The sequence below is a fragment of the Rutidosis leptorrhynchoides genome, chromosome 5, assembly GCF_046630445.1.
Source record: "Rutidosis leptorrhynchoides isolate AG116_Rl617_1_P2 chromosome 5, CSIRO_AGI_Rlap_v1, whole genome shotgun sequence".
NCBI classification, from domain to species: domain Eukaryota; kingdom Viridiplantae; phylum Streptophyta; class Magnoliopsida; order Asterales; family Asteraceae; genus Rutidosis; species Rutidosis leptorrhynchoides.
The window spans coordinates 399,824,752-399,849,209 of NC_092337.1; the positions used below are offsets into that span (position 1 = coordinate 399,824,752).

The 24,458-nt window shown below is 36.1% G+C and overlaps 4 protein-coding genes across 4 annotated transcripts; 1 reads left to right on the forward strand and 3 right to left on the reverse strand.

Moving 5' to 3' along the window:
• Nucleotides 1–2,588, reverse strand: LOC139849873 (uncharacterized). The gene is made up of 7 exons (XM_071839489.1): nucleotides 2,481–2,588; nucleotides 1,840–2,181; nucleotides 1,535–1,725; nucleotides 1,149–1,399; nucleotides 628–1,088; nucleotides 402–507; nucleotides 1–158 (listed from the first exon to the last, which is right to left on the reverse strand). The coding sequence occupies exons 1-7, from the start codon at nucleotides 2,586–2,588 to the stop codon at nucleotides 1–3; spliced, it is 1,617 nt and encodes a 538-aa protein (XP_071695590.1).
• Nucleotides 2,589–6,046: 3,458 nt separating this feature from the next.
• LOC139847064 (uncharacterized) lies at nucleotides 6,047–7,512 on the reverse strand. The gene has a single exon (XM_071836659.1). It carries the CDS (start codon nucleotides 7,435–7,437, stop codon nucleotides 6,166–6,168), a length of 1,272 nt encoding a protein of 423 aa, XP_071692760.1. The 5' UTR covers nucleotides 7,438–7,512; the 3' UTR covers nucleotides 6,047–6,165.
• Nucleotides 7,513–8,861: 1,349 nt separating this feature from the next.
• LOC139849874 (uncharacterized) lies at nucleotides 8,862–18,775 on the forward strand. Its single transcript, XM_071839490.1, has 21 exons — nucleotides 8,862–9,041; nucleotides 9,147–9,356; nucleotides 10,571–10,658; nucleotides 11,121–11,244; nucleotides 11,708–11,859; nucleotides 12,318–12,388; nucleotides 12,488–12,682; nucleotides 13,886–13,924; nucleotides 14,022–14,129; nucleotides 14,224–14,313; nucleotides 14,399–14,474; nucleotides 14,638–14,734; nucleotides 14,909–14,978; nucleotides 15,471–15,647; nucleotides 15,734–15,856; nucleotides 16,502–16,585; nucleotides 16,685–16,869; nucleotides 17,662–17,800; nucleotides 17,893–17,952; nucleotides 18,096–18,167; nucleotides 18,475–18,775. The coding sequence occupies exons 1-21, from the start codon at nucleotides 8,862–8,864 to the stop codon at nucleotides 18,580–18,582; spliced, it is 2,448 nt and encodes an 815-aa protein (XP_071695591.1). The 3' UTR covers nucleotides 18,583–18,775.
• A 761-nt stretch (nucleotides 18,776–19,536) lies between these two features.
• Nucleotides 19,537–21,078, reverse strand: LOC139847195 (uncharacterized). Its single transcript, XM_071836832.1, has one exon. It carries the CDS (start codon nucleotides 21,007–21,009, stop codon nucleotides 19,738–19,740), a length of 1,272 nt encoding a protein of 423 aa, XP_071692933.1. The 5' UTR covers nucleotides 21,010–21,078; the 3' UTR covers nucleotides 19,537–19,737.
• Between the last annotated feature and the right edge of the window lie 3,380 nt (nucleotides 21,079–24,458).

Genomic DNA, 24,458 nt, shown 5'->3' on the forward strand with positions numbered 1-24,458 from the left:
CTAAACTGAAGGGTGTTTCGCCCGTGCTCCGCTTGGAGTTGTCCGGTGTGCCCATAGTACATTTGGTAGTTCGTCAACCCAACCAGTTTGACTTAATCCCAAACGTGCCTTAATGCCAGCAACAATTTCTTTGTTAGTAACTTCCACTTGCCCATTCGCTTGAGGATGAGCAACAGATGTAAAGTTTTGCTTTATTCCTAGCTCTTCACACCAACTTCGAAATGGATTCTCTGCAATTTGCTTGCCATTGTCACTGACTATTTCATTTGGAACCTCATAACGGCACATTATGTCATGCCACACAAACTTCTTGACATTTTCTCCTGTAATCTTTGCTAAAGCCTTTGCCTCAACCCACTTTGTGAAAAAATCAATTGCTACCACCAAGAACTTAGCATTACCAGTGCTTCTATTGAATGGTCCCACAATATCAATCGCCCATTTGCAAAACGGCCATGACACTGGTATCAAATCATACTTTGGGAGATGCTGAACTGTCCCATGCCTCTGACAGTTCTCACATGTTTTTATGATCTCTGCAACATCTCGATAAAGGGTAGGCCAAAAATATCCTTGTCGCATAATCCGTGATGCCACAGTACGGAAGCCGGAATGTTGAGAACAAACTCCTTCATGCATTTCCTTGACTACCTTTAATGCTTCATCATTGGTTAAACACCTTAATAACGGACCATTGTAAGACTTTCGATAAAGATCACCATTAACTACTTCATACATTGGTGCTGTTACTCTTATCCTTCTGGCTTCCGCCTTGTCAATGGGTAACCCTCCGTCATGCAAATACCTCAAATATGGAGTCATCCAAGTTTCCTTAGCACCTTCAACTATTGCCATAATTGGTTTTTCAAGTATTGATTTTTCCTTAAGTTCCTCAACTAACACTCGCTTGCGCAAATGATCAAAGGTTAAAGTAGCTAACTTGCTTAAGATGTCAGCCTTCTTGTTCTTATTTCGAGGGATTTGCACGACCTCTAGATTATCAATTTTTTTGGAAATTGCTTCTACCAATTTTACATATTGCCTCATTGATGTATCTCTTGCATCAAACATTCTATTAACTTGCTGGGCTACAATTTGAGAATCAACATATGCCCTTAGGTTTGTTATGCCCATTTCTACTGCTATACGCAAGCCGGAGAGTAATGCCTCATATTCCGCTTCATTATTAGACGCATAAAAACAAAATTTCAATGCATAAGTATACTCTTCTCCATCTGGACTTGTTAGCACCAGTCCTGCACCTGTTCCCTCTTCACTTGAGGCCCCATCAGTGTGCAATTCCCAAACATGCTGTTGTGGTGCCATCTTATTGTCATATTCCACTTTTTCATTTGTCTCCAGAAGGAAGTCCTCCAATATTTGTCCTTTAACAGCATTCCTGGGAGCAAAATTGATTTCATATTCGCCCAACTCGATGGCCCATTTTGCTAGACGGCCAGATGACTCTGGACGCCGGAGTATTTGCTTCAACGGTTGATCCGTTAACACCAAGATAGGATGACCTTGAAATTACCTCCGTAAACGTCGTGCAGTATGCACAAGGGCATAAACCATGCGATGAATTAGTGGATAATTCGTTTCACTGAGTTGTAATATTTTGCTAACAAAATATATAGGCATTTGCACGCCGTTCCGTTCTGCGATTAAGACAGAACTAACTGCTTCTTTTGAGACAGCTAAATACAAAATCATAGTCTCTCCTTCCTTTGGTGCTGTTAACGTAGGTAATGTTTTTAACAATTGCTTGACCTCTTAGAATGCATTCTCGGCTTCCGCCGTCCATACAAAATCTTTTTTATTTAGACAACTTTTTAACACCTTCATGAATGGAAGCGACTTTTCAGCTGCTTTGGATAAAAATCTTGTTAATGCTGCTAAACATCCATGTAACCTTTGAACGTCTTTCTTGCTGGCCGACGACTTCATGTCTTCAATTGCTTGAATTTTCTTAGGATTAGCTTTGATACCTCGTTCTGTAACAATATGGCCTAAAAATTTTTCTTCTTCTACGCCAAGCATACACTTCTTGGGATTTAATTTCATATTGATTTTTCGCAAAGATGCAAAAGTCTCTTGTATATCTCGCAACTTCTTTTCTTCAGTATGACTTTTTATAACGATATCATCCACATAAGCTTCCAGGTTTCGCCCAATTTGATCCTTAAACGCCATATCAATAAGTCGTTGATATGTTGCTCCTGCATTCTTAGACCAAAAGGCATTTTCATGTAACAGAATATGCCTTCCGTCGTGTGAAAAGCCGTTTTGTCTTCATCTTTTAAGGCCATAGGTATTTGATGATACCCCTTAGCTGCATCTAAAAAACATTTAAATCGATATCCTGCCAATGATTCAACCTTCTAATCTATTTCAGGTAAAGGATAATTATCCTTTGGGCATGCTTTATTGATATCTATGAAATCTACACACATCCGCCATGAGTTGTCCGGCTTCCTCACCATGACTGGATTTGCCACCCACGTCTGATATTTAACTTCTCGTAAGATTCCGGCATCCACCAAACTTCGTACCTCATCACGGATGAATTTACTTCTTTCTGGCGCCATGCCTCGCTTCTTTTAACAAACAGGATGTATATTAGGATTCACATTTAACCTATGTTCTGCAACTTCCCTTGTGACACCAGTCATATGAGACGGTTGCCATGCAAAGACGTCTAAATTTGTTGCCAAAATGTTGTATAACTTTTCTTTACATGCCGTAGATAACGTATGCCCAATTATGATCTTTTGATCTGGAAATTGTAGATTTGGCGAGATTGACCCATCATCATGTATTATTGGCTTAATTATTGCTTTTGTTACTTGAGAACACTCAATTGACTTCTGCCATTCCGCGTACAACGTTGCTATTCCGCCAGGCGTTGGAAACTTCATCATGCCGTGCACAGTTGACGTCACAGCCCCAAACGTCATCAAGGCAGTTCTTCTCAAAATTATATTGTATTGCGAATTTTATTTTACCACCAGAAACTCGATGTTTGCTGTGCGTTTAAGGGGTGCCTTACCCAAAACTACTTCAAGAAGAATACTTCCTTCAGACCAAGACGGTTCACTTGTAAAACTTGCTAACGGCACATACGTTTCCTTCATCGTCTCTTGTACGTATTTAGGGAGCTGTATGAAGCAATGTTCATACATAATGTCTGCTCCAGCTCCCGTGTCAGTATAAATGTTGCCTATTTTGCAATTAGCAACTCGTGCTTCTATAACTACTGGACTATCGGACGAATTTGTGTTAAACATAGAAGGAAACGATATTAATTGTTCTTTCCAATCTTCTAACACTTCTGCCTTCCTCCGTTGTCCAGCTTTCCATGGATGTATCATGCCTACACCTATGGGTACCAATTCTTTATCCTTGCCTTCTTCGTCAGTATCGGTGAGATGAGTTGTTTTGATAATAGATGGCGCCATTGTTGATACCTATTTCCTTATGAGGTAAGGCTTAGTGTATCAGCACGATACTAGAAGTATCTAGCTAAAAGTAGGGGAGTGTTTCCGATTGATGTTTACCCTCGGGAAATAATCCCTGCAGACCCGTGACGGAAGCAGCCTGCACGGCGGAGAACGCTGGACGGACAGTTTCACAAAACTGCTATTTCAAGTACTTTTGTTGCTAACTTCATGCGATCATTATGCCTTTATGCGTGTATACGATAGGATACACCATTACAATCTAAGTTATCAAACAGTTTAAGACCAAAAAACTGATCAGTGGAAGCAATAGTTATGAGCAAATATATTGATACTATTCTTCTAGACAAATGCAGGTCGTCGCTTGTTTTTATATGCTTTGATATGGTCCCAAATTCTTAGGCAAAACCGAAGTAATTTTCTTCATTCATCCTTCATCTCCAAACTTTCGTATCGCCTTTCACGTGTTAATCAATGAAATTTCAGAATCCATGAAGTGTTGGACAAAGTTCTGATTCATCATAACACTTGGACAACAAATCATCATGAATCAACTTTTGACGGGAAACAATATAGAACAAGTGGATCATCAACCGCTCTGCCACCTCAGCAACGTGTGCCCTAACAATGTCATGGCCAGTTGAAGGGCCAAAAATGGATAGGCTTACATGAGATGATAGAAATTAGAGTAAGCGGAAAGAATGATGTGACAGAGACATACTTCATCTGGTGCACCGACAGCAGTGTCAAATCCAGGTTGAAAACCAAATGGAGTCCCAAAAATAATAATTCAAAGCTAATTATATTTGAATGACACTTTATTGTTGTTTACCTCTAAAAAATCATAAATTTGAAAAATATGTAGGGTCGTATAGTTAAATTTAATGGTGTCCCAATACAATTTGAATAGTACAATGACCCCACACGGTTACACTGCACAACATAGAATCGCCACCGAACTGTAGTTTAAGAATACGGGGTACCCGTCAACAAAGTGGTCTAGGAAGCTGCCGTGTTTGTGCCAGCACTCAAGACAACAATGCGTGATTGAAAATTGAGATCAATATTCTCAAGTTGTCCCTTAAGGAGCGGTCTAGCTGATTTCAACAGCGTCTGCAACTCAATGGAGTCAGAGTTTGTTGAGGAGATCATTTGCTTTATAAGATGACTACAATGATCTATTTAAGTAGGGATCTTGGTTTTAAAAGTTGTGCACCGAAAGACGAAGTGAGTTAATAAACTCAAGAGTTGGGGTGTGAAGGAAAGGTAAGGTGTGTTGTAAGAAAGTCTTGATGCTTATTTCTGTTATAAAACGAGTTTTAATTCGATAAACCCTGATTGTTTCTTGAATCGTGAAACAATTTTCTAATTAAGTATTTCGACCTTTACAAGCCTTGGACGAAATCTCAATTGGGATCAGACAAGAAAATTTTTTGATTGTGGGCAAGAACAATTCAAATCAAAGTGAGCGAGAAAGTGAACATTTCTGCAATGTGGTGTTATGAAAGCAATATGCCAAAAACGAATTCAATTTTGTCATAATTGACGGTTGAAAATGAAAGGGTTAACCCTACATTTTGGCGGGAAAATACCGGTTGGTATTTTGACGAGAAATATAGTTGGGACACAACTTTTCACTATACAGATATAGTAACATATCGTTTGGATCGGGGCGCTGCCCCTTAAGCCCCGCGATTTCCGGGATAGTATCAAGTTAACCCTTACGAGTTGTTAAGTATGACTTGATTATGAAAAAATGAAAAGAAAAAAAAAAGTATGACTTGATTATCCATATTTTCTAGTAAATCACAATTACCTAGATGATACTAAAATCACTAACAATTCTAACCGCAAAAACTTCTTGAAGGCTGATTCTCGAGATTGTAACGTTGCAATAGCGGGAGAGGGATAATTGTACCTGCTGATATCTGGAGATACAAATAGAGAAGTTTTTTTTTTCTTGCTAAAAAACATTAAATTAACCAATTTGATTTTGTCTGTTTTTTCTAACAGGACCAAATTTATTATACAATGCACGCGGGAATGGTGAAATCTAATTAATTACATGTTACCAAATAAGTTATAATCCGTATTTATCAACCTAAACAAGTTATAATCCTTGAAGAATTAAGATGTTCATACATAAAAATGTCTTATATTTTCAATCAATGACCCAAAATGATACCTTATGGATCCAACTATCGTGTTATGTAAAAATACCCAAGTATGTTCATCTTATTACTTTGGTCCAAATGTCTTCCGAGTCACCTATTCATCATATCGGTCTTGATGTGCATTATATAATCAACAATTCAACAATTGACTTGAACATCATATTGTATCAATGTCTACGTTGAAAGTTAGTGTATTTGTGTTTCTGTTTAAAATGGCCCAACAGAACAAACGGAGCACATCCAATACCAGAATTATTGTCGCTACTTCAATGTTGTATTAGTAAGCATATTGAAAACAATGGGTAGACTAATTACATGAACAACACTACAACAGTGCTAGTATAACAATTTCTTTAGAACATTTAAATGCATTACATGTTACAAAGACACAAATTTTGCTTCTTTTATTTAAGTAACTTAACTTTTACTGTAACATACTTAGTTCTGATTTACCTCTCCAATATTAAGCGTAATCAAACCGTATCGTAGTGTTTGCAACCGTAATCAAACCGTATCGTAATGTTTGCAACCATCTATCGAACAAGCCCTAAATTAAGGATCCCCCAAGCCGTATCGGGCCACGATTTCTCTTTCGATTTCATAACCAAAACTCTACACCAAGAAACCCAACCTTCCCATGACATTCTCTTATCCCATGGACTACCCCATTCCAACAAAACCCTCAACCCTTCTTCACTCTCTTTTTCCGCCTCTTCAAACCTCCCTTGACCCAAATAAATCTGCGCTAAAACGACCCGCGGTTCACCAACAAACGGGTTCAACTCCACACTTCTTCTCAACACTTCTTCACACCCAATCAACCCCCTTTTCGACACCTCACAAACACCTCCCCAATACAAATCCCGCGCCTCAATTTGATCCTTCGCACTCAAAACCTTACTACAATTATCAAAAATCGGCGGCACCACTAGCTCGATTTCTTCGTCTCGATCCTTACTAACTTTCCCTAATCGTTTTTGTTCGATTAAAAACAACTCTTCTTCTCTAACAATTAACAGATAAATCGCTCCCATTCGAGATAACGAATTCATCCATAACCCTGGCTTTCCATCACCCGGCCATAACGCATTTCTTAAATTATTCCCTGAAAATCGTAACGCTCCGTCATCGTTCTCAAATAACTCATCCTGAAAACTGAACAATTGATCGCTGAAATCAGCAATCGTCATCAGCAAAAACACCGCTACAATTCTCCTCGATAAACGCACATCTTCACCGGTCTTTATATGCTTCATAACGATTCCATTTTCCGGCAAAATCGATCGTATTTTAATTCGCCACGCAACGTCCGTAAACCCTAATTTGAATGCATCGATCATTGTTTGTTCAGAATCCTTAACGTGCTGCACGAGCTCTGATTCATCAGAATACTTGAACAATAGGTCATCGTGAATCAGTTTTTGGCGGGAAACGGTACAGAACAAGTGGATCAACCTTTCGGCGGCGTCACCGACGTGGTTACGGACGGTGTCACGGCCGGTTGACGGATCGAAGATGGCGAGATTAACGTAGGAATTAGAGTAAGCGGAGTGGAATAGGCCGCAGAGGCATACGGATTCAGGTGCGTTCCAGAGTTTGAGAATACGGTAGATGTCGATTAAGTGGTCGAGGAAACTGCCGTGTTTGTGCCAGCATTCACCGGCACCGACGGATTTTAGGACGGCGATTAGGGACGGGAGGTTGTCGTTGATTGTTTGGAGCTCGCCGCGGAGGAATGGACGGGCGGATTCGAGTAGGGTTTGGAGGTGATCGGAGGGTTGAGGTTTGGAGGTTGAAGAAGGCATTGGTTAATTGTTTTGTAGTACTACACGGCTTTTGATGAAATGAGATAATGTTTTTGAGATGTATATTTGGTTGGATTATTATACTCTGTATTTAATTTATATTTATACTACTTTAATACCCGCAATCTTGCGAGTTCGATCTAGAAAATTTGTAATCGAATTTGTCACTAAATACTTAATACGAGTAGTAATATACAAAATAAAACTGCATGAGGAACAACATTAAATCATTATTGTAACACATACCATCCACATTGCTTATGGAGTTTCATCAGACTAACTCCTAGTTATACATCTACGAAGTATGTCATTACTTACTTACAAATTACAACCAACATAGTCATCACTGAGATTTTTCGGGGAAGAACATCGACGTTGTGGAATGCAATTAGATTTTTTAGTATGTAACAATGTTAATAAATAACAAGAAATAATTGTGCCGTCGGTCCCTCCATTTTACCCTAAAAAGCTAACAGCGTCCCTCAAGTTTTTTTTTTGGCTTTCAGCGTCCCTCTATTATCACATTTTTTGATTACGCGTCCCTCCGTCAACTTTCTGTTAAAAAAGTCCGTTAAGTCATGTCATGTGCCTTGCATGTGAGGGTAAATTCGTCTTTTTACTCATCTTCTTCATCTGAATTTAAGGTTTGCTGATCTTGTTCTTCCCCAAAATTACAAACCCTAATTTCATAGAAATCTAAAGCCAAAAATCACTAACAAATTGATACTCCTTATACACAAATTGATAGTCCTCGTACATAAATTGATACTCCTCATTCATCTAAAAAAACATAAATCATATACACTTGAGCGCAATTGTTTCCAGATCGAATTACAAAATGTTTCAGATCTCACCGTACAATGGACTGTCGTCGTCATTATCATCTTCATCTTCGTCGGAACACTGCGGTGGTGACTTGCAATTAATTACGCTTGAACTCAGTGGTGGTTTAGAGGCATTAAATTTGATTTTCAGATCTACAAACTACAAAGGCAAATAGCAGGTGGTGATTTCAAGTAATTTTTAATGAGCCCTATTTTGATTTTTAATTTTTGTACAAAGATTGAACCTGATGTAAATCTAATTTTGTTAGTTCAACGATTTTGTTTAAATGCAAATCTAAGTTTGTACAAAAAAGGCCTGATTGCCCATTATATTATATCAAATTTAATGTTTGGGCAGTAGTACGAAACATCGAAGCAAACATAAATTGCTTTCGTCAACTAAATGGGCATAAAGGATTTATTTACAAGAAAGCATTTGACAAAAATTATTGCATCTGATCTATCTTTGCCGAAAAAGGGGTAGGTAATGGATTATTTGTGTACATATAATTTGAATTTCTTGTTAACTTGGTATTGATAATGAAGTCTTCTTGTTAATTAGGTTTGGTTTTGAGGTGTTATTAATTTTGGGGAAAAGATATGAAAATTAGGGTTTGTAATTTTGGAGAAGAACAAGCTTCAAATTCAGATGAGAAAAGAGTAAAAAGACGAATGTACCCTCACATACAAGTCACATGGCATGACTTAACGGACTTTGTACTTGCACGTGATTTACAAGTCCCGTTATTGATTCTCGACAGTAGTGTTCTAGCTCCATATGTAAGTTTATTCTGAGAAATATTTCTTCTACCTGTTCCTGAAATTAACCAATCATTCTTTGTACTCATGGTTCTCAAACTGTTATTTTTTAATAAATTATTGCAGGATTTTGGTGAAGATAACTCTGAAAACGAATCAGATGATGAACATGGAGAATCAGAGGTTACTTCTGAATCCGAAATTGATGACGAGGCAAGCAACGAAGAAGATTGGACAAGCAGTAATGAAAATAAATCGGATGATGAAGATATGGAGGCTCGGGCAACTGCAGCTTTGAAGAAGCTCGTTCCTGGTAATCTTGAAGATTTTGCAAAGGTATTATTTTATTTTATTAATACTAATTATAGAGGCCATTTTTCTGTTCACGGGGGTAAAAATGTCATTGTGCAGTTTTCCCTTTCTACCACTTTAAAAATTTCCCCATTGCTGACATCATCATGGTGTCATCCCCCTTTTTTTTGTTGTGTGTGCGGTTAGGCCTTTTCTTTTTGCCCCAACGAAGTGGGGCCAGCTATTTACTGGTGTATTTCTATATGCCATTGCTCAACTTGACAAGATAGTTCTCTCTTAAGTTTTGAGGTTTTTATATTTAGTTTCATAACAGTATATGCTTGCAAAGTAACTAGTGTGGTTGCAGAACTCAGTAAAACTCTCCGAGTACTCAGTTAAAAGTTTGGGTTGAGTACTCGGTTAAAAGTTTGGGTTGAGTACTCGGTTAAAAGTTTGGGCTCGATTAAGACTCAGTCAACCCTCGGTCAATGGGGATTAGTCGGCAAAGACTCGGGACTAATTGGATAGTCAAAATTGGTCAAAATCGGTAAAAGTCAAACTTGGTCAACATCCAATTACTCTCTAAAAAGTCCTGACCAAGTACTCCTCGAGTAGCAATTTTTGCAACCTTGAAAGTAACATTGTTGTAGTTAATATTACAGAGTGTTTGAATGTGTATTTTGCTAAGTTAGCGTGATAAACTGGGCCGTAATAGATTGTGTATGTAGTTGTATTAATCATATTTTATCATATGTTTGAGAAAGTCTAGTTACTTAAAAGATTACCAGTTTGATTTGACCGAAACAGACATTTATGTGAACAAGGTAGAGAGTTTCTGAATTGAAAATACAAGTTTCTCAAATTATATCAAAAGGCTGAATGAAGAGTAAATTAGTTAATTAATTTCATCCTTAACTAATTAGTTTTGTCAGCTGGTTATCCAAAAGCTGGTTGTTTAATACTCCATAATCTGAAGCATAATTTATTCATCTATACGTAAAACTGATTATTTCGACTTAATTCTTAATAAGAAGATACTCAGATCTAAAACACATACGAATACTCTCTTATCTTATAACCAAGTACAAGCATTCAGTTATTAGGATCCTTCTAGATTACCTGTTATCCTGAAATCTTCAACAGTATGAATTATCTTGTTTAATACTTAATTATGGTTAATTTAGGTTGTCATATTATATATTAAAATTTAATATTTGTGATGTTTTGTATCTCTTATCGTTCACTTTCACTTATAACAGAACATTGCGGTTGTCGGAGAGATTGCGTCTGAACCAAAGCAGGAAGAAACAGAGTCCTCTGAGGAAACAAAGGAGCCATTAAAGAAAGGTATATCTATTTATTCGAAACGAATTCTATATTTTATGATCAATAAAGTTGATTCCTTTTTGGTAAATAAATAATCTTTTATGTATATATATATTTCAACTAGGGGATCGTGTCAAGTATGTTGGAGCTTTTATACAAGTGGATGATAGAAGGTTATGATCTTCATCTTTTATCTTCAATTAGTAGTTTCCACACTCAGTTATGTGCATTAATTACTTTATTAGTTTCTTGTAAATATGAACTTCACTTATTTGATGTCTTTATGTGGACTTATGTTTCTCTGTAGTTATGAGCACATTATTCAAGTTGCTTTATGGTTTATAGGAGGTTATATAAATTTTTTAATGAAAAGATGTAGGAGGTTATAATATATAATAATGCATTGGGCAACTGACATAAACACAACTGACATTGACCGATCGCTCGAATATGAGCATCTGTTAAAAAGTCCTTGACTTTAAGAGTGCCCATCAAGAACAACGTTAACACGTGCTTGTTTACATATCAAATTGCGTCACAGGATTAAATTGGGGTCGATAGCGACATCTGATGGTCCAACAAAAGCATATACCGTAATCTCGCGCAGGTGGGTTGGTAAGCTGTACTGATGTATGCGAGAAAAACTATTTTATCCATATTTATTTTTTTATAATTGATTCACAACGTAAATTGATTCTATTGTCCCAATCTAATCCTTTTAACACACCGTCTTGCGTGAAAACAAGAAAAGTTTAGTCCTTTCTTTATAGAAAATGATATTGTGAATTGTATTAGTTATCTGTTAATTAATTTTGGCTGACTATAGTATTTATCTGCTATTAAATCAATGGTTGACTTTTGTACTTGTGTGTAATTTATTCAATGGTTGACTATGTTACTTATCTGTTCTTGAATGCTCTTGCCGAAACGTAAACCATATGACTATGTTCTTGGTTACTGAAAATATTGTTGCAGTTTGTCGTTATGTGGCATTTTTGGCGATTTTATAACTAGCCACCAATAGCTAAATTTGAATATTGGTTCTTTTTTTTTTTTTTTTTTGTCCTCAGACCCTTAGCCCCCGGTCAACGCGGTGAAATTTACGAGATCAGTGGCGATAATGTTGCAGTTATCATGGATAGTGCAGAAGATGGGACTGAGGACGTAAAAGAAAATGAGAAACATGAGCAATCTGCAAATCCATCAATAACTTGGATTCATAGTAAAATTTTTTATTTTTAAAAAATTTCAGTATACAAAAATAGAACTAAATACTCCCTTTGTCCCAAAATAACTGTCCCCTTTGACTTTTCAAAGTCCGTCTTATTAAATTTTGACTTCAAATATTTTTGTGTGCTGTATAATATTTGATGAAAGTTATATAAATGGATTCGGTTTTAAAATGTGTTTTCATTGGTATAACTTTCATCAAATATTATACAACACTAACAAAGATATTCAAAGTCAAAGTTATACAAGAAAGACTTAAAAGAGTCAAATTGGGACAGTAATTCTGGTACGGAGGGAGTATAAAATAATCTGGATTCATAGTAACTTTTTTTATTTCTAAAAAATAACCTAATAAATTAAAAAATAGAACTAAATATAAATTAGACGAGCTATAATAACTAATAAAGCTTTGAGTTAAGGTAAGTGACAGTTATATTTTACATATTGCAGTTTCGTGCGTCGAACGTGATTTTGATACCGAAGCTGAAGATTGTTATATTGCAATGAAGGCATTATCCGAGGTTATATATGATTTTTGTAGCTCTTATTATGTTCAATATAAAAGTTTTGAGAAGTAAAAACTAAAAAGCATATTATAATTGTTATGTTTTTTTATATAGGTATTGCGGTCTGTGCAACCGTTAATTGTTTATTTCCCGGACTCATCTTTATGGTTGTCACGAGCTGTTTCAAAGTCAAACCGCAAAGTATTTGTTAATAGGCTTCATGAAATGTTTGACCATATATCGGGGCCTGTTGTATTGATATGTGGGCAAAACAAAGTCGCTACGGGATCAAAAGAGAAAGAGAAATTCGTAAGTTTAATTTCAGCATGCTTGTGTGTTAACCCTTTTACTTAATAGTGGGTTAACTAGTTGTGGAGCCCTCGCTTCGCGCCGGGGGCTCCGTTTTGAATGCGAGTTAAAAAAAAAAAAAGTCTTGGATCTATTTTGTAAAAAAGAATTTTTTTCGACATCTAACATTGAAGGGTTGTTCCTTTTGTGAAAGTTGCTTCTTTTAGCGTTCGGGTTTTATTTTTTTAAAAAAAAAGTTAGTAAAGTGGGGGTTCGATTTGTATTTTAATAAAAGTTAGGGGGTTAAGTTTGTGAAATTTGAAAAAAATATACGTATAAAGTGGGAGTTCGATTTGTATTTTAATAAAAGTTAGGGGGTTAAGTTTTTGAAAATTGAATATTAGTAAAAAAAAAAGTTAGTAAAGTGGGAGTTTGATTTGTATTTTAATAAAAGTTAGGGGGTTAAGTTAGTAAAATTTGGAAAAAAATATACGTATAAAGCGGGGGTTCGATTTGTATTTTAATAAAAGTTAGGGGGTTAAGTTTGTGAAAAGTGGAAAAAGAATAGTCCTATTCATTTCACATTTGCCTTTTAGATATAAAATATATAATATATAATATATAATATATAATATATAATATAATATATAATATGTAATATATAATATATAATATATAATATATAATATAATATATAATATATAATTAGGGGGTTAAGTTTGTGAAAAGTGGTGAAATGAATGGTACTATTCATTTCACCTTTGCCTTATAGATATAGGTATATAATTTGGGTTGTAAGTATCTGCAATTGGTTAAGTTGGGTAAAATTTGAAACCTCACCAGAAAGTAAAACAGGCCAAATGTGTCAAAACTTGCTTAAGGTCAATTCGAATGTATACAATTTCAGGAATCACATCATTTGATAAACAAATAATATTGTTATAATATTTGTAATCATATTACATATTTACATTGCAATATACTTTATATAAGATATAACAGAAGAAGGCCAATAAGTGCCGTTGGCTCCACCTTGTCCTTGCCTGACCTGGTTGACCCGTTTAAAAAATTGCCCATTTTGACTGTTAAACAACTCATCTGAGTATCTGACCCACCCGTTTTGCAATTTTCTAGTTGTGTTTCTTTTCTTGAAACTCTTGTTTCTTACTTACATATAGTAAAAAAACTTGCTTTATTTCTCATTTTTATCTTTTTTGTCAGCAGACTATGATTCTTCCGAATTTAGGCCGTCTTGCGAAATTGGTAATTTCCAGATTTATCCCCGAATACGTTTTATTAGTCGTGTTTTCTTCTTTGATCAAATTCATGAACTGCAATCTGTTCTTTTACTCTTTTTCAGCCTCTCTCTTTAAAACGACTCACCGAGGGACTAAAGCCCACGAGAAGATCAGAAGACAACGATATCTACAAGATATTTACCAACGTTATGTCTCTACATCCTCCAAAGGTAAACGGGAAGCTGACATCATCATTTGGTTGCAACGGACGTAAAATTTGTAGTTACCTTTCAATAATTTTTTATTCTATGTTGTGGTTATCAGGAGGATGATATCCTTAGAGTATTTAATAAACAAATTGATGAAGATAGACGGATTGTTATATCACGGAGTAATATACATGAACTGCATAAGGTACATATATATCTTTAATAGTCTAAGTGCGATAAATTCGTTAACACATTTAGACGTCGTTTGTGAAATTACTTATATTTTTCAGGTTCTTGAGGAAAATGAACTGTCTTGCGTGGATCTCTTGCATGTAAATACGGATGGAGTGATACTCACCACAAAGAGTAAGTTCTTGTTATTAAGCAGATGATCAGTTTTCGATTATTTTTTTCATGTTTAAACTGATTATCAAAGGTTAAGATCAAATTTTGATTGTATTTGGACATAATGAAGTTGGAGTTTTAAGTTGTTAATGAATCGATGTTTATTATTTTTCTGATTTTACAGAAGCTGAAAATATTGTTGGATGGGCGAAAAATCATTATTTATCCACATGTGATGTTCCTTCCATCAAGTCAGATCGATTGAATTTGCCTCGTGAAAGGTATTGATAGTTTTGATTAATGTCTCGTTCTGTATAATTTCTCACTCTTGATTTGTGGGTCCCGTCCCATGATGTGGTGATCAGAAAATCAAGGTGAGAACTGAAATCTTTTTCATATTAGCTTTAGAAGGTATTTGCGTATCATTCAAGCTTACAAATGTTTTCAACGTGAAGCCTTGAAGTCGCGATCATGAGGCTAATGGAGCAGGAATCAATCTCCAAGAAGCCTGCACATAACCTTAAGGTTTGTCCTTTTTATGTTTTGAACAGACAATTTTGACCCATTTAGTTATTTTATTATTATTTTTTTTAACGGCAAGGCCTCAAAGTGTAGCTAGTGAGGGTTGAACATGGGTCTCCTTTGGAGATTCTTAAGCATCCAACCACTAGGCCACCCCTTGGGTTTGACCCATTTAGTTATGAAAGGGTCAATTTGGGTCATCTCTTATAAACAGGATGAACGGCTTAAATAAAAATTATTTGGAAAGGCGTCGGGTTGAATCTCGAAAGTTACTCAACTGTCTAAACATGTTATTCGTAAATTTAGATTTTAACTTCTTGAATCAATATTTGATTATCAAATTCAACGCAATTTATGTGCTCTAAAAGAGTTCAGACAAACACTGTTTAAGAGTTCATCTGCACAAAGTGACCCATTACTCGACTAGTCCATCTTCATCTATATTATGTGTGACTAATGCAAACCATAAACATGCGAAACACATATTATTTTCAGAACCTTGCAAAGGATGAGTACGAGAGCAACTTTATATCATCAGTCGTTCCTCCCGGTGAAATCGGCATCAAATTTGACGACATCGGAGCTCTTGAAGATGTGAAGACAGCGTTACATGAATTGGCCATTCTTCCTATGAAAAGACCCGAACTTTTTTCTCATGGAAATCTATTACGGGTACCTCTTTTTTTCTCGTAGCACGTTATTTCACCATTCTACTTTCCACATTTGTTTAGTAACTAACACAAGGTAACGTTTGTCAGCCTTGTAAAGGAATATTGCTTTTTGGGCCGCCTGGAACTGGGAAAACGCTTCTTGCAAAGGCACTTGCTACTGAAGCAGGAGCCAACTTTATCAGCATAACGGGTTCTACACTTACATCTAAGGTACTTTATGCATTCTCAAATCGGCGTTTGGATCTGCGTTGTTAACTAATTATCTGTTTTTTTGTCACTTCATTAATCAGTGTTGAATATCAAGTTTTACTTGTGGTTATCTGATAATTATGTGTCAATTTATCAATTTTGGGTAATCAATTTTGTACCACCTGCAATGCTATTAATTATTTTGAAGTAAATAAATACCTTTTTATGCCTTTATAAACTTAGTTTCTGAGCGTTATTAATTCTCGCGTGGCAGGTTTACCTTCTTTTAGCAGGATATCTTCACTTTTTTCACATAAAATGTTATTTTTGATCATTTAGTTCTTTTAGATTTAGATTTAGATAATAATAATAATAAAGGTCAAAAACTAAACATCTCATAATTACAATTTCAACCAATATTTAAACCAATGAGCAAAAATCCTAAAAAACCGAAACCGAAAACCTCACCGATTCGGTTTCAGTTTGTATTTCGGTTCTTAGTTTTGGGATAATTCAGTTTGGGAAATTCGGTACCGGTTCGGTTTGTGGAAACTGATTTCAGATACCGAATTATGTATTGAATGATTACATAGAGCACACATTTTCTTGCATGTATCACACACATGATATTCCTTTTCGGTTCTTGACTACATTTCTTTATTTCAGTGGTTTGGTGATGCTGGAAAACTTACGAAAGCGCTCTTCTCATTTGCCAGCAAATTAGCTCCTGTAATCGTTTTTGTCGATGAGGTGATAAGCTACTTTCATTACCTTAAATTTAATTGTAATTCTTTTCGGCCTTCGGTTATTTTCCATTTAGTTTGACCTTTTGTGGTGAACGTTAAATAGGTTGACAGTTTACTTCGTGCCCGTGGAGGTGGTTTTGAGCACGAGGCTACAAGACGAATGCGGAACGAGTTTATGGCGGCGTGGGATGGATTCAGATCTAAAGATAGTCAAAGGATTCTTATCCTTGGTGCAACTAATCGACCGTTTGATCTTGATGATGCCGTTATCCGTCGATTGCCAAGAAGGTAAAATGATATTAATAAATACTTTTTTTTATTGAATAATATAATAAGAACAATTAATAGCGTGCTCAAAAGGACTCTATAAGAATAACTCTCAAAACCATCTTCAATTGATAGTCAAAGGACTCTATAATAACAACTAACAACCAGTGTTGCAGAACTTGGAATTACTCGCGGAATACTCGGTTTTTTCAACTCGGCGACTCTTCGGTCAAACTTGGTCACAGTTGGTCAAAACTCAGTCAAAACGTGGCCAAAGCCAGAAAACCAGTCAAAATTGGTCAAAATCGGTCCAAAATGGTCAAAAGGCCAAAGTCAAACTTGTTCAAAGTCGGCCAAGCTCGGCCAAAAATCCGGATTACTCGGGAAATTGTTCAAAACGCGGCAAAAAGTCGGAGAATCGGTCAAAATTGGTCAAAATCGGTCATAGTCGAACTTGGTCAAAATCGGCCAAAACTCGGGATTACTTGGAAAATCAAAATCGGTCATAGTCAAACTCGGTCAAAGTCGGTCAAACTTGGCCAAACTCGGGATTACTCAGAAAATCAAAATTGGTCAAAAATCAGCCAAAACTCGGAAAATCAGTCAACATTGATCAATACTCGTTCAAAATCTTTCGAAGTCAAACTTGGTCAACATCCGAGTACTAGCCGAGTTGTCGAGTACTCCCTAAAAAGTCCCGATTGAGTACTCCTTGAGTAGTGATTTTTTGCAACCTTGATAAAGTGATTATGTTTGAGAAGTAATCTAAATTTGAACATAATGATTTAATACTTATTCGATTTGGTATTTTAGGATATACGTGGATTTGCCGGATGCCGACAATAGGTTAAAGATACTAAAAATATTTCTTGCTAAAGAAAATATCGAACCCGGTTTTGATGTACGAAGTCTTGCAAACGCAACAGAAGGATATTCGGGAAGTGATTTAAAGGTAAATCCTCCCATTGTTGACTGATTTGACTTTATATGATATTTTTTTTTATATATATTTGTATTTTAATTTTTTGTTTTTTTTGGGTGCAGAATCTTTGTATTGCTGCGGCCTATAGACCCGTTCAAGAACTTTTAGATGAAGAAAAGAAAGTAAGTTTCCTACAGCCTAATTAACTATCAACTAAAACGTCTTTTCAATGACGAGTTAGTTGAAAATGTGCTGATGTCATGATTCTTGTGATATACTGTTTATATTCGCAAGTGTTTGTAATATATACACGATGTTTTTGCAGGGACAAAAACACGACAAGACGCCAGCATTAAGGCCGCTTAATTTGGATGATTTTATTCAATCCAAAGCCAAGGTTGACTTTGTTGATCTTTCATTCATTTGTCATATCAATGTGGCAGTTCGATCTATTTAATTATGGGCGGGTCAAATTGGGTTCTGTTTTATATCAAACGGGTCAAAATTATGTCAAATTAATAGATTTACATTTTGATTATTATTTTATGTAAAATGTGTTTGTGGGTCAACTCAAATTTCCAGAATGACCAGTTCGAACCTGTACTACAACATAACCCATTACACAGCCTGCCCGTTATTTGCATATTGAGTTTTTCCCGAAATACAAAAATTTCCTTGTAATCTTATGAACATTAAATGTATAGGTGGGTCCATCTGTCGCTTATGATGCGGCAAGTATGAATGAACTCAGAAAATGGAATGAGCAATATGGAGAAGGCGGGAGTAGGAGACAATCGCCTTTTGGATTTTGATGCTACCAACAACAGTATTGTTTTTTTAGTCATTTGTTAAAAGATAGAAGATAATGTATCCTTAGCAAGTTAGCAGCTACAATGTTTGTACTTGTAACCATCAGATGAGTTGCATACACAATCAAAATAACTGTAAAAGATGATACATAGCATCTGCTTCGATTGTTCTTTGAAATTTTATATTTATTTCATATGATTTTACCTTTATCAACTAGTGTACTTCTCTTTTGGTATATAGCATACTTTCAGTTACAGGTGAACCAGAAAAGACATGGTAGAGGCGAAGTCAGGATTTATGGTTATGTGATATTAGTTACTCTGTATTTATCAACCTAAACAAGTTACAAGTTATAATCCGTGAACTAAGATGTTTATACATAAAAATGTCTTACATTGTCAATCAATGACCCAAAATGATACCTTATGGATCCAACTATCGTGTTATGTAAAAATACCAAAGTATGTTCATCTTATTATTTTGGTCCAAATCTGTTCCCAGTCACCTATTCATCATATCGGTCTTGATGTGCATTATATAATCAGCAATTCAACAATTATCAATCTTTACGTTGAAAGTTACTATTAGACTATTCCTAACCTGACGGTGATGTCAGAGTGGGATTATGTATTTTTTGGTGAAAAAGTGGGTATTTGACTGTGACTGTATTTGACACCCGTTAACCCAAAATGTAAAATTATTGTGTCAAATATTGATAGGGTGAAGTGGTAAAATTCGATTGGAAGTTGGGTGAAAAAAATAAATAAAATAAATAATAAATATATATTGTGAATGGTTGCAATTAAATCTCACGCTCAAGCTTGGAACATCAAATATCTGACTAACAGTTGTAGGCGTCAAAAAGTGACGCGGGTTAAAGGCGTCAGAATCTGTCAACTGTGGCCACATGGGATGACTAACGCTGGGAATGGGTAGACAAATTACATGAACAATGCTACCACAGTATAACAATTTCTTTAGAACATTCAAATACATTACATGTTACAAAGACACGAGTTTTGTTTGTTTTATTCAAGTAACCTAACTTTTACTGTAACATACTTGGTTCTGATTTACCTCTCCCATATTAACCGTAATCAAACCGTATCGTAGTGTTTGCAACCGTAATCAAACCGTATCGTAGTGTTTGCAACCGTCTATCGAACGAGCCCTAAATTAAGGATCCCCCAAGCCGTATCGGGCCACGATTTCTCTTTCGATTTCATAACCAAAACTCTACACCAAGAAACCCAACCTTCCCATGACATTCTCTTATCCCATGGACTACCCCATTCCAACAAAACCCTCAACCCTTCTTCACTCTCTTTTTCGGCCTCTTCAAACCTCCCTTGACTCAAATAAATCTGCGCTAAAACGACACGCGGTTCACCAACAAACGGATTCAACTCCACACTTCTTTTCAGCACATCTTCACACCCAATCAACCCCCTTTTCGACACCTCACAAACACCTTCCCAATACAAATCCCGCGCCTCGATTTGATTCTTCGCACTCAAAACCTTACTACAATTCTCAAAAATCGGCGGTACCACTAGCTCGATTTCTTCGTCTCGATCCTTACTAACTTTCCCTAATCGTTTTTGTTCGATTAAAAACAACTCTTCTTCTCTAACAATTAACAAATAAATCGCCCCCACTCGAGATAACGAATTCATCCATAACCCTGGCTTTCCATCACCCGGCCACAACGCATTTCCTAAATTATTCCCTGAAAATCGTAACGCTCCGTCATCGTTCTCAAATAACTCATCCTGAAAACTGAACAATTGATCGCTGAAATCAGCAATCGTCATCAGCAAAAACACCGCTACAATTCTCCTCGATAAACGCACATCTTCACCGGTCTTTATATGCTTCATAACGATTCCATTTTCCGGCAAAATCGACCGAATTTTATTTCGCCACGCAACGTCTGTAAACCCTAATTTGCATGCATCGATCATACTTCGTTCAGAATCCTTAACGTGCTGCACCAGCTCTGATTCATCAGGATACTTGAACAATAAGTCATCGTGAATCAGTTTTTGGGGGGAAACGGTACAGAACAAGTGAATCAACCTTTCCGCGGCGTCACCGACGTGGTTACGGACGGTGTCACGGCCGGTTGACGGATCGAAGATGGCGAGATTAACGTAGGAATTAGAGTAAGCGGAGTGGAATAGGCCGCAGAGGCATACGGATTCAGGTGCGTTCCAGAGTTTGAGAATACGGTAGATGTCGATTAAGTGGTCGAGGAAACTGCCGTGTTTGTGCCAGCATTCACCGGCACCGACGGATTTTAGGACGGCGATTAGGGACGGGAGGTTGTCGTTGATTGTTTGGAGCTCGCCGCGGAGGAATGGACGGGCGGATTCGAGTAGGGTTTGGAGGTGATCGGAGGGTTGAGGTTTGGAGGTTGAAGAAGGCATTGGTTAATTGTTTTGTAGTACTACACGGCTTTTGATGAAATGAGATAATGTTTTTGAGATGTATATTTGGTTGGATTATTATACTCTGTATTTAATTTATATTTATACTACTTTAATACCCGCAATCTTGCGAGCTCGATCTAGAAAATTTGTAATTGAATTTGTCACTAAATACTTAATACGAGTAGTAATATACAAAATAAAACTGCATGAGGAACAACATTAAATCATTATTGTAACACATACCATCCACATTGCTTATGGAGTTTCATCAGGCTAACTCCCAGTTATACATCTACGAAGTATGTCATTACTTACTTACAAATTACAACCAACATAGTCATCACTGAGATTTTTCGGGGAAGAACATCGACGTTGTGGAATGCAATTAGATTTTTTAGTATGTAACAATGTTAATAAATAATATCCGGAGGTGTGGAAAGAGCAGCTGTGAGAAGCGAAAAAAATCAAAAAACGACGATTGTTCGTGGAGGTTTCCACAGAAAGACCCAACAAGAAATAATTGTGCCGTCGGTCAATCCACTTTACCCTAAAAAGCTAACAGCGTTCCTCAAGTTTTTTTTTTTGGCTTTCAGCGTCCCTCTATTATCACATTTTTTGATTACGCGTCCCTCCGTCAACTTTCTGTTAAAAAAGTCCGTTAAGTCATGTCATGTGCCTTGCATGTGAGGGTAAATTCGTCTTTTTACTCATCTTCTTCATCTGAATTTAAGGTTTGCTGATCTTGTTCTTCCCCAAAATTACAAACCCTAATTTCATAGAAATCTAAAGCCAAAAATCACTAACAAATTGATACTCCTTATACACAAATTGATAGTCCTCGTACACAAATTGATACTCCTCATTCATCTAAAAAAACATAAATCATATACACTTGAGCGCAATTGTTTCCAGATCGAATTACAAAATGTTTCAGATCTCACCGTACAATGGACTGTCGTCGTCATTATCATCTTCATCTTCGTCGGAACACTGCGGTGGTGACTTGCAATTAATTACGCTTGAACTCAGTGGTGGTTTAGAGGCATTAAATTTGATTTTCAGATCTACAAACTACAAAGACAAATAGCAGGTGGTGATTTCAAGTAATTTTTAATGAGCCCTATTTTGATTTTTAATTTTTGTACAAAGATTGAACCTGATGTAAATCTAATTTTGTTAGTTCAACGATTTTGTTTAAATGCAAATCTAAGTTTGTACAAAAAAGGCCTGATTGCCCATTATATTATATCAAATTTAATGTTTGGGCAGTAGTATGAAACATCGAAGCAAACATAAATTGCTTTCGTCAACTAAATGGGCATAAATGATTTATTTACAAGAAAGCCTTTGACAAAAATTATTGCATCTGATCTATCTTTGCCCAAAAAAGGGTAGGTAATGGATTATTTGTGTACATATAATTTGAATTTCTTGTTAACTTGGTATTGATAATGAAGTCTTCTTGTTAATTAGGTTTGGTTTTGAGGTGTTATTAATTTTGGGAAAAAGATATGAAAATTAGGGTTTGTAATTTTGGAGAAGAACAAGCTTCAAATTCAGATGAGAAAAGAGTAAAAAGACGAATGTACCCTCACATGCAAGTCACATGGCATGACTTAACGGACTTTTTTAACAGAAAGTTGACGGAGGGACGATTAATCAAAAAATGTGATAATAGAGGGACGCTGAAAGCCAAAAAAAAAAAAAAAAAAAAACTGAGGGACGCTGTTAGCTTTTTGGAGTAAAATGGAAGGACCAACGGCACAATTATTTCAAATAACAAAAACGCAATGGAGACACTCCTCCATCTAAGTCCTCAGCGCCACATTAACGCTACATCAACACTTCCTTCCCAGGACTAAACACTCCCAACCATGACATTCCTTCCTCAATATTTTAATTACTTTTTACTTTTTTCTAAAATCAAATATAAATTACTCCGGATTATTATAATTATTATATATAAATATATAATTATTAAATCAATTCTAATTTAAAATTAACAAATTTTTTTGGTTAGTATTAAAAAATTAAATAAAAATAAATGAAATCTATATGATGTGGTGTAAATGTAACCACACAAATTCTGAAACCCACCATTCTACTACTCATCTTCTTCAACATGCTCCATTTTAATTTCAACCTCTTTTGATTTCTATCCTCAATTTCATCTTCTGGTGTAAAAATTAAAAATAAAATAAAAAACCAACATAAAAGTAAAATAATCTCAGTGATCACGTCCTCAAATATTTCACAAAAGCACGGTGGAAGGGACGAAGTGGAGGGATGTGGTCTGAGCGGCCCTCTGGGCGGATCACTGCCAACGGCGCCCATGTGGGCGGTGGCCTAAGCGGCTGTGTGGACGTCAACGATGGGAGCAGCCTCATAAGAATGTAACATAGTTTCAATATCATTAACCAGATACTTAGCTTCTGATTTTTGACAATCAGATTAGCTTTCAATTGTTAAGCGTAAGTCTAACACAATTGCACGTGAAATTACCCGATCTTTGCTAATGAAATTCAACTTCATAAAAATAAACAATGCAATTTCAGAGAATAATAACAAATTCATAAGAAGTTTATATAATAGGAAACTTTAACATAGCTAGTAATTCGATTCAAAATAAGGAAAATTCGGTGCTTTGGACAAGAAATCTATAAAAACTTAAAACGTGAGACGTCACCATCCTGTAAGATCTTGAAGACTAAACAGTTTGATCACATCTTTATTTGAAACGATTGGCAAAACATAAAAGCTAAACATTATGGACTACTTGAACTCTATAATCACTTAAAGAGGTTCCATTCGCGGTATATTCATAGCAGCAATGCCATTAGATGTTTTCCCCGTTGGTGTCTCTAAATTTTGAACATCCGGTGGTGACTCTGATTTCCACTTGATGTCCATCGGGCTTGGGGTAACAAAATCAGAAGATTTTACATAAAAGTCAACAGAGGTGTAAGTAACTAGGGGGGTGAATAGTTACTTAGTGGTTTCTTAAAATTTTTTCGAAATATTTAACAATCAAAACATAAGTTTTAAGCGTGCAAGCATTTGTGTTTGTTAATGCAAGTATGTAAAGAATGTAAGTGCACAAACCAAGGATTTATAGTAGTTCGGGTGGATGTTAATTAATTCAACTTAATCCACTCCCCAATTCTACGAATTGAGAGTTTTCTTCACTATGATACCCCAAACCCGGTAGAGTGTCCGGATACAACACTAGCTCCTCGATAAGCCACTACTTATGAACCCTTACGTCCCTTTGAAGAATTCACAAACACCAAATGCTCTTACCACAAGATCTTAATGCTCCAGCCTAGTGAAATCACAACTACCTTCTAGATCCCTTTAAGAAGATAGCTTACAATTAAACTTATAGCTAAGCTTACAATCACTCATAGTTCATCAATAGGTCACACCAACTTAATTCTCAATAGAAT

Excerpts from the sequence above, each read along its gene's own strand:
- LOC139849873 (XM_071839489.1), bottom strand. The coding sequence starts at position 2,588 with ATGGCGCCAGAAAGAAGTAAATTCATCCGTGATGAGGTACGAAGTTTG. Across the intron at positions 2,182-2,480 it reads GGGTGGCAAATCCAGTCATG|GATCAAATTGGGCGAAACCT; the intron begins GTGAGGAAGCCG and ends ATGGCGTTTAAG. Across the intron at positions 508-627 it reads TCAAGGAAATGCATGAAGGA|AGGCATGGGACAGTTCAGCA; the intron begins GTTTGTTCTCAA and ends GAGAACTGTCAG.
- LOC139847064 (XM_071836659.1), bottom strand. The coding sequence starts at position 7,437 with ATGCCTTCTTCAACCTCCAAACCTCAACCCTCCGATCACCTCCAAACC.
- LOC139849874 (XM_071839490.1), top strand. The coding sequence starts at position 8,862 with ATGAAAATTAGGGTTTGTAATTTTGGAGAAGAACAAGCTTCAAATTCA. Across the intron at positions 10,659-11,120 it reads AAAGGAGCCATTAAAGAAAG|AGTGCCCATCAAGAACAACG; the intron begins GTATATCTATTT and ends CTTGACTTTAAG. Across the intron at positions 13,925-14,021 it reads TAGGCCGTCTTGCGAAATTG|CCTCTCTCTTTAAAACGACT; the intron begins GTAATTTCCAGA and ends ACTCTTTTTCAG.
- LOC139847195 (XM_071836832.1), bottom strand. The coding sequence starts at position 21,009 with ATGCCTTCTTCAACCTCCAAACCTCAACCCTCCGATCACCTCCAAACC.